Source organism: Acanthisitta chloris, unplaced genomic scaffold, assembly GCF_000695815.1.
Source record: "Acanthisitta chloris isolate BGI_N310 unplaced genomic scaffold, ASM69581v1 scaffold8799, whole genome shotgun sequence".
In the NCBI taxonomy this organism is placed as follows: domain Eukaryota; kingdom Metazoa; phylum Chordata; class Aves; order Passeriformes; family Acanthisittidae; genus Acanthisitta; species Acanthisitta chloris.
In genome coordinates, this window is record NW_008691943.1 from 4053 (window position 1) to 14091 (window position 10039).

The 10039-nt window shown below is 39.5% G+C and overlaps 1 protein-coding gene across 1 annotated transcript in view; it reads left to right on the plus strand.

Annotated features, from left to right (window-relative positions):
* The window catches only part of LOC103809596 (NGFI-A-binding protein 1-like), a gene marked incomplete at its 5' end in the record, with an annotated part of 11790 nt that extends 3428 nt beyond the window's left edge, over positions 1–8362 (plus strand). The window contains 4 exons of the mRNA XM_009082448.1: positions 3226–3336; positions 5675–5804; positions 7051–7197; positions 8086–8362. Coding sequence (XP_009080696.1) covers positions 3226–3336; positions 5675–5804; positions 7051–7197; positions 8086–8177 — 480 coding nt within the window. The remainder of the gene's footprint in view (positions 1–3225; positions 3337–5674; positions 5805–7050; positions 7198–8085) is intronic.
* Positions 8363–10039: the final 1677 nt, after the last annotated feature.

A 10039-nucleotide genomic window follows, 5' to 3' on the forward strand; every position in this document is an offset into this window, starting at 1 on the left:
GGTAAAAACAAAAATGGTAGCAAATGCTGCATACTTTTCCTTCTGTTCTGGATAAGAATTCCTTATGCTGTTTATGATGTTGTAATGTTTCTTTGTGCCTCTGTTAGCTCACTATCATGCTGATATACAGAGGCTCTGAACATGGGGGATATTTTTGTTGTTGTACCTAGCTCTTCTTTCTTTTTTTGGGGGGAGGGGAGGAATAAAGGTCATTTTGCCTTTGTTTCTAGGCTGAACTCTGTATTTTGATTCACCATTCCTTTGCTCATTAGTCATTAACGTCTCTGCAAATCGTGGTCTAAAATACTAGGGCTTCCATTTGGAAAGACTTCACAGCCTGTTTGCATAGTGTAAAAGATTACTTTAAAAAAAAAAAAAAAAAAAAGATGAGTTAATTTCCTGAAATATAATAACACTTAAAAAAGCCTCCAGAGAGGCTTTGAAGGTCATCCTTGAGCAGAGCTAGCAGAGCCGTGTGTGCAAGCTACAACATTGTCAGACTACAGCCAGATTATAAATTTCTCCTTTTCATGAATCTGAAACTCTCACAAGCATTACAAAGAAACAATATGCCATGAATTACATCAAATTACCTGTAAAAGCCTTTCTCTCCCCTGTGAGCTCTCCCCCTCTTATTCGTTGAGTGGGTGGGCGAGCTGTGGGAGTGAAGTGTAGAGAGGAGAAGGGAAAAAATTCCAGGCAAATGACAGACTAAAGGTGTGGAGGGAGCAAAAAAGCGAACAGAGTGAATTGAGATTTGGAAGCAGATTATGAAAAAGGGGTTGTAGATCCTAAATCTGCTCTGGACAAAGAGCAGGACAGGTGAATAGGGATGGAAACAGCACATCCTCCTGCAGGGCAAGGATCTCTCCTGCTTAGGTACTGCGGGGCAGGGGCATCCCTTATTTTGTCATCTTCCATGACTCAGTGCCAGCACTGCTCAAAGCAATGAGCTGTTGTGGCACCAGCTTAGAAAGCAAAACAAGTCATGGGTATGTCATCAGAAGTTGTGGAGGGAGGGGAGAGGCTGTCTGTCGCTGTTGGGGTCGACAGGGTTCCCCTACAGAAACAGTGCGAACAGAGAGAGTTTGTAAAATATTTTTGCTATCTGTGGTGTAAAGGAATTGTTTTGTGTGTCAGTGTCTCCATTCAGCTGAATGAGACAGGTGGGAAGAGTTTTTGAAACCTAATTTCCCAAAGATCAGTGGAAGTCGGTGGGGCACAGGTAGGGAGACCTGAGCGGAGGCTGTGAGGTGCCAGTATGGGTAGAGGAAGAGAAGAGATAAGGCTCACCTCCACTACTGCTGAGAACATTGAAAAGAAAACCAAAGTGTGGGATTTGTGTTTTTCATAAAAACAGCAAAAGCAGTAGAAGTGACTGTTTTCATAGGAAAAATGTCATTAGAGGGAGCAAAAAAGCACATGTGGGACTGAGAACATCTGCTGCATGAAGCTGCTTGAACAACAACTGAGCAGCAGCATGGCAAAAGAAAAATGCTACACTGCATGCAGCAGGACCTGGCTGTGGAGGGGAAAGGAACCTCCAGGCAGCCGTGGGGCAGAGCAGGTAGTCTCCTGGTCCAGCATGCTCCTAGCCAGCCCTTACCAACAGGGCATCAGGGAGAACAGCCAGCAGTGGAAAGAAAGGCTCTGGGAAGGTGATCCAGAACAGTGTCATCATCAGAGTTATCTGCCTGACTGACAGGTGACAGACACAGCAATAGGCAGCCAGCCCTGCTTTTAGGAAACAGCCTTAGGTTTTGTATAGGCTGGTGATCAGAAATATGTTATAAAGAGCCGTGTTACCTGTTCTGTTGCAAAAATAGGATCCTGAGTGATAGGTTTTTCTGTATTCAGCTTCTCATCTTCCTACACATAATCATTCTCCTCTCCCAAACAAATGCAGGTCTAACTATGAAAGTGGTCATGGCTCATGGAAATGTGCTGCAAAGCCTTTGTTTCTAGAGGATGAGGCTTTGTGGCAATTTAACTGGCTATGAAATTTTGCATACCTATCATGTTTATTTGTTCTGTGAGGGAGTATGTTGGGTGGATAAAAGCAATATGCAGTGTTCAGACAGATTTTACCTTTTTTCTTGAGCATCAAGAACAGGTGTATATTGGCAATACATTCCACTGAGGCTCTGGCTACCTGCTGTGGGTCAGACCACCACTCTGCAGATCAGTGATCAGGGAGCCTTGTAGTCCTTCCCCTGCAGTTTTTCTGAAAGATCACTTCTCTTGTTCTTGGGATGTAACCCTTTTCTCCAGCTATTGTTAAAAATGTAATTATTTACATGTATTTTAGAATCCACAAGGAAAATATACCTCATTTGGTGTACTTTCGATGGGCATGTCTGCAGTTCCTCAGTGACAGGTGTTTTAAGGTCTCTGGCTTCCTCTTACATTTTGACAGTCACCAATACTGCCCTTTTTTTACACATTTCTGGATGTTCTTCTAGTGTACATGAGCTTTCATTTTGTAATACTGAGCTGGATAAATTCCTCATTTTGAACCTTTGCCTCGATGATTAATTTATTTTAATGGAGTCTGGCAGGCTTTCACAGGAACTTTATTTGCTTTCTTGGTACATATGCAAGCTGTAGAAGAGATTTGCATGTCATAAGCATTTCAGGACCCAAAGAAGTATTGAATCATGATTTCCCATAGTACATAAATTTGATACCTTACTTTTAAAGTGGTAATATTTCACAGAATCACAGAAGTGGTCAGGTTGGAAGGGACCACATTTCATTTTCTGATACTAGTATAGGTGCTGTGTGAAGTATGTTGAATGTCAGGAGGCTTTTCTCAGTTTCACAAGGTTAGTATATATTCTCAGCTACATATAAACTTGATTTCTTAAGAATCTCCAAAGCTGCTGTACGTAACAAGCGACAGAAACCGCAAGCCTAACTCCACCTGGCAAGGCTGAATGTAAAGTAGTTTAATGTCAGTGACAGTGGTAGTCTGGATTCAGCTGAAACTGAGAGAGACGAGGTGGTCTGTCTCTGGGATTTTAGATGCATAGCAGTGGTAGAGGGGCCGAGTTCATGCACAAACTTAAATGCAATGGATAGCATGAGCATGTAAATTGCAGTCCAGAATTTTGACAGAAGTTCAGAAATGTCTATTTTGGTGGGGTTTTTTCTTTAGAGTGTACAGAGAGGGTGAAGAAAAATTAATAATATGTCCCTCTCGGTTTGGTTTCTTATGTTCCATAGGATGGTTACCCTGATTTCCAGGACACAGTCCAGGCGCTCTATCAGCAAGACAAAATTCCACTTGCTTTGGCTAAAGGAAAGAGCGAAGACCCAACAGCACTTAATTCCCAGGTAAACCAACTTCACTGCACTGTGAATAATACAGGCTGTGTCTTTGTAAATTGGTTTTGATGTGTTGTTTTGATGACTACATTAATTACTGTCAGTTTTCAAAGACTACCTAGCTTAGCTAGAATTGCATCACTCTTAATTTGAGTCCAGCTTCTGAAACTGTTCTGACACAGTACAATGGCTTTGCCCTTGTTAGTTCCAAGGAGGTAAAATCTAGCATAGTAGGCTTGAAAAATCTGTGGTTGCCTGTTGGGAGCAAGTAGGGTAGTATTGGTACAGTATGTGCTGTGTTACTTGCGTGATTCGCTATAAATGGAAAGCTCAAGATACTGAGTCTAGAGGAATAGAGTAGGCAATCTTGAGAGTCCTCAGTTCTGACACATCTTACAAGAAGAAAGGCCAATATATGTAGGAAACTAGTGAACCTCTGACACTGAGGGGATAAATTGGCTTTCTAAGCAGCACCTAGTCTGGTGGAAGTGGATTGTTCTCAAGAAGACACAAAGCTGTGTATAAATGAAGACAGGTTTCCGATTCTTTCTTTGTCTTTTCTGTAGTGTATCCCAGCCTTGAGGCAAAATACGCGTCTCCTACTGCCAGTTGTTGCCAAGGAGGGATTTCATGCTAAGTTGCAACAAATTTATTTTCTAAAACTGATTTGGGCAAATGTAATCACCGAATTTGCACGTAAGATTACATTTAGGAGCTGTCCTCCTGTTTTCTGAGACTGGATGTGTTACTCTGTCTTTTACCTTCTTCTATTGCAAAGTAGTGCTCAGTCATACAGATCTGTTCATTATGATACACCAAAAAGCAATTTTGCTACATGTTCTGGTGTCACAGAATAATTACATGACCTTGATTTTTTGCAAGCTGATTTTCATTTTGTATGTGCTTGAAAGTTTTCGTTGGTCGCTGCCACATAGCAATGGACTAGAGATTTAATTCAAGCTTAAATATGTCTGCAGCTCTATAGGTTTTTCTGTGGTCATACAAGCATCACTGCAGTTTAAAATTTTGGTTTTGTCCCAGTTAAACAACAAAGAAATGTTTTATTCTTTTTAAAAGTTACTTTAGAGATCAGAAGTTGTTAACAGGAGTGGTAGAATAGCAAAGTTTAACTACACTTGAAAGTAAAGCATTTGCAAATAGTTTTTTCTTTTTTAACCTGTCTCCCAAGACCAAGCTTGAGCTATCAGTGGTCATCTGCAGAGCCTGACAAACTCTAAGCCAGAGTAAGTAAATACTGGTCATGGCATTACCCTGTGGTCAGGGTCATCTCTGTGCTGGAGAAGCTCAGGTTTTGCTGGTCTGTCACTGTATGTGTAAATTATTGAATTATGCTGAAAAAGCAGACTTCTGTGGGAAGTCAGGGCTTTCCTCATCTCCCAGAAAAAGTGAAGTGCTCTGCAATGAATAGAGCTCTATACTAGTTAAACCAATTATGGCATTACCTGAAAGAGAAATTAATTTTTCCTATCAGTTATACAGGTTAAGTTTGTACACTTTCCATTCTTATGTTCATTGTGGCTCTTCTAAATCAACTTTCTTGACTTGTGATTTTCTTTTTATTTTTGCAAGATGCTTATTTACATTCTCTCAAGAGCAAGATTATAGTGAAAGTTAGAATTCTCTTGGCATTAAAGTCAATGACAAACATTCAGACGCCATTTCCTCCCACGTTGCACTGGATTGTTTAGCTTCACTCTCTAGAGGTGTATAGGTCTTGTTCTTCTTCTAGACAGACATTTCACACCTTTATCCCCCACAAACATACTGTCATCCTACACTTTCAGAATGGCAGATTTTTAAGCTTGTGTAGTGCTGTTTCCTAAAATAAAGATTCCAAGATGTCTGGTGAGATCTTGGCATAAGTTTTTAGCAGATGTTGCCATTGCTCTTGGAATACTTTTTGGAATACTTTGTGAAGACATAGATTTGAACAGAGCTAACTGGATAATTAAGACATTCTCTTTTGCTTTGCTCGAGATTCTCTTCACGTAACCTTGCAGTCCCAAAGTGCAGAGAGTGATTTTTGTGTGTTTTTGATGAACAGAATTTAACGTTGCATTTCTGTGTGGATGAACCGTCACAGCTTGCATCTTAAGTATTCTTGAGTGACTCAGATGCGCATTATGAAATTCTTTATGGGTGCAAAAATATTTTGTTTGCTTCATAGTTTTGAAGAAACCGTAAAGCACACATCTGTACATATGAGTCAACAAAAACCTCTAGCTAGGCTGTTAGTCTTATCATCTGATATTGTTTTTTCCCCTGTGTTTTGACTTGCTATATGTGTGTATATAGAGACATTTATTTTTTTTTGCTTTATTTGCAGTCTGAAAAGGTGATGGCAAAACAGATGGAGTTTCTTTGCAACCAGGCAGCATTAGAGAGACGTCTTTCCACAGGGTGTTACAGACAGAACTCGGAAGAGTGCATGTCACTAGATAATGCTGATGGACAAGGTATGGTAGCTTCCAGGCATGGCATGGCTGCCAACAAATGCATTTGATATTATGCAACCTGTGTCAGTGGTGTTATTTATCTCATATGGAGCCCTGAGCACTGAATGGACAAGACAAGATCTCTGCCCTGAAGTGCTTGCGGTTTAAATAATGCAATCAGATGTACACTTGGGTTTTGCTCTGTTACACTACTGTCTCTGGGTAAACAGCTTTCCCGATAGGTGATGTGGGGAGGGAAGAAGGTAGGGTGCACTGCTCTTACTGGGAGCAGGACTTACTTTAGCTTTATCCTCAGGTTTGAAAACAGAGCAGAATGTTGCATTTAATTTCTGTTCTTGTCTTGTGGAAATGGAAAGTGAAGCAGATAATGTAGTTGGTACTCCTTTTTGTTTGCCTGTTTGTGCAGTCTAGGAACAAAACCTGAGGAGCTGGCTATGCAAATTATTTAGAACTAAGCAGATTCTAATGATGTTCTAAGTAACTTGTTATTCGTCAAAAAGCTCGCAGTTCTGTAGTTATGTCTTTGATTTACCAACTGGCTATTTCTTAGCCTGAATTAATTTAGGAGTGTTTGTTTTGTTCTAGCACTTTCTGTTTGGGTTTTTTTTTTTTTTAAATGTTATGAACTGAGAGAAAATGTTACAAACTGAAGAAATACAACCAGAAGTTCTTGAGTTCTTGTGTCTGTTTTTTTAAGAGCTAGTTTTTTTAAGGGAGTGGGGGGTGGGAAGAGAAAAGAGAAGCAGTAGAAAGTGGAAGTAAGGGAACCAGTACAAGTAAGCATTAAAGCATGGGTGTTCATTTGTGTGTATTGGTCAAGGGATGAGGTACTGAAGTATACAGGAAGAATTAGGTGTGTGGATCCAGCTTCCCTTGGCAGAGCAAGCTTCTGTATACTATTTATCCATTGTGCTGGGGAAGTGGGAATTTTTAGGATCTCAGAGGGATTGTGCAGTGGGAGAGGAAATGTTTAGTATCTCAAGGGGGGTTTTGAGCAGAATAAAGAGACTTTTTTTTTTTTTTTTTAAAAGACTCTGGCTGAGTGTCCCTTTCCAGCAGTGCCTGTGGAATAGTCTGCAAAGCAGAATATTTACATAAGCCTTGTTTTGCTAGAAAACTTCTCTGAGTAGCTGGAATTTAGGATGCACCTTTGCTGATAAAATTAGCATGTCTACAAATCTTTACCAGATTTTTTAAATATTTCTTTTTTTTAATGCATCAATATTTCATTTTGAACCACTTTCAGGTGAAAGACCATTGAATCTCCGAATGTCTAACCTGCCAAGCAGACAGATGCAGCACATTTCACTTGATGGAGAGCATGTGGGAAAACCTCTGTGCAGTGATTTGATCCGGCTTTACCCCAGTGGTGAGGCAAAGTCCCAGTCCTCGGGTTAGTGCTGGCCCTTAGAAATTACCCAGTTGATCTAAACTACTGCTTTTAAATTCTTATGCTGCTGTCATTGCAATGCTGTTTGATTATGACGTAGTTTCACTCTGTATAAAGACTGATCCGTCTTTTCATAAAAGAAACCTTTTTCTGTTTTATAAGGACCTAGCACTGTTTCTCTACTGTGGACCATGCCATGCAGCAAGTCTTTTCACCTGGGTTTCCCATTCACTGACCTCTGCTCACTGGCAGTCTTGTCATTTACCTCTGGCAGTGGAAGAAATGCACTCAAAGTTTGATAGGAGACAGCAAGAAACCTTTGTGAAACCTCTAGGGATTGTTTCAGCTTAACACCCCACGCACTGTGGATAAAGACAGGAGTTCTTGAGACTCTCATAACTTTAGAATTAATAACAAAATCCCACCCAAGTTTGGAAGATGTAGTGGAAAAGAGTTTATTTGAAAGACAAGATGCAAAATGTAATTGTTTTGAAGACTGGGCAGAATCTTGCATCTTCCAGTTTGGTGTATTGCGGTCTCGGCTAACCTTTTTTACAGATTGTCCCAGTCTCAGTGATAATTCACTTAGTGAAATTTCTAGTTGGGTTTTTTTACCAGTTCCCCCTCAAAATATAAGTGCAGAATATGCATCTCCATTAGCCCTGCTCCCAGAAAGGATTGAAATAAATCTGTGGTGCTTTCTCTGTCATCACTGTGTTGTAATTGAGGTGGTTCTAACCCAACTGGGTTAAAGCCCAGCAGGAGGAGGCAGAATTTATTGCTTCAGCTATCCATATGGTTCTTGGACCTTTTTCTTGATTTAAGAACACAATATATTTGTTTCCAAGCAGTGTTGTAACATTTCTTTCTTTCTTTCTTTTCTCAATGCAGAAGGCCTTGGTATTTTAAAGGATTTTCCTCATTCAGCTTTTAACAACATAGAAAGGAAGGTCATAAAAACAGAACCTGAAGACACAAGATAGTCATTCTGCTCTGGAAAACACTGTCATAGTAAAGAATGAAACTTCACAAGAGAAAAAAAACCAGCCTTAATAACCAGTGTTGCCTCATTCAAATAAGAGATTTCAATAGCCAAAGCCTAAGAACTGGTACAGTAATCTGTGGAAACAGGAAAGCAAGAGACACTGCAAACTAAAACAGTAATACAGGTGGATAAACATTCCTGTAAAAGTGGTTTTATAACGTGGGAAGACTCACAAGGTAATATTGTGGGTCTTCATTATTTAAGAATGTATTATGTATTTGTATAACTTATCAAAGTAAATCTAGATGTCGGGACGTGTATCGAGTCCAGTAGATGTGGCTACAGTTCATTTTACTTGAAACTTCAATGTCTATTTTCAGTGTACCTAGCGTAGATATGGTTGTTAAACATTTGAATTAAAACTCATTGGCGAATTAGGAATGCTAACCTTGTGACACAATTAACAGCAAGTTTGCAACAATATTTGTAGAAAAAAGGAAAATGCATAAAATATTTCATGGTTTAAAATGTTATGTGACTATAGCATTTGATAGACCTAGACCCTGATTCTGTATTATAGCAGACGTACTTGACATTTAACTATCGCTACATCACTTTCAATGGTTTCAGCAGCCTTTGTGTAACACACTTATAGCATAATACACCTACCGACAGGTCAGGAGTGTAGGAAATGCCAGTTAGGGTATGGAAGAGTCCATATTATCAACTCCCATTTCCTTGGGAAAAACTCTGGTTTGATACACCGTACAGTTACTGAAATCTCAGTTGGTAGGAAATTAAAGAGACCAAGTAGCATGGACAGGGCTGCAAAAATTGTGATTCAGACCATTAGAACTTCTTGGACTTCTCTGTGGATCTTAAAATTTTAAAAAAAAAAGGCATCCTAAGTGTGGCAGAGATGAAATATGGTGCAGAATTTATGCATCAGTGTAAAAGGTTGCACTTGATATCCAGAAACCATAAGATTTTTTTTGATGAGAGAGACAAGGAGTCGTGTCTTTAGCATGTGACTCCTTATTAAGTGCTGTCCAGCCCACGTGATTCTATGAATATACCGTATACTGCATACAGTATGCCAATACGTTTCTTTCTATATGTGATTAACATCTGTAGTCTTTATTTATTTGACAGTTTTTATTTTTTGTACATGTTCACTTTTGCAGATGTCATTTTATCTAAGGAGAAGTAGTTGGCACATGAGTTTGGAATTTGACACGGTGTGTTTGTGTGCATCCGTTTTAACTCTGTGCAGCTCCCTCAATAAGAGTTGCATTTCTGGAGTCTAAATAGTTATATGCCTCAGATTTTGAATACAGTTTTTGCTTCTGGAGGGGAAAGGGAGGGCTGAAGAAAGTAAGTTACCATGTCAGTGGGTGAACTTCCCTATTCAGGTGTACACTTCATGTCTGCAGTTTGCTCTGTGTCATAGGTGTGTATAAACGACTCAGTCACAGTCTCTGTTGTACTGAAACAGTCAGCAAAATGTGAGCTGAAATGTCTACACTGCAGTCTCTTATCACTGTAAGCATATCTAATTATTTTATCACTTTTGATTTGTGGAACAAAGCTTTATAGTAGAAACACCAGTAAAACAACTTTTTATACTATTAAAATTTTTTTTTACAAAAAAACACCCCATGTTTCTTGAACTGTATGGTACTGTTTCACTTACTGAAGTATCTTTAAGCAATGGAGTTCACAGCTTTGCTGTGAGGAATAAGAGATTGAATGTGTAGTTATATTTCCTCTTTCCTGTTATGTGAGCTAGTAGTACAGGTAAGATGTTTCTTCAGTTTGTAACATTAGCCAGTGCCCTGGTTAGTATCTGAGTAGCTTTCA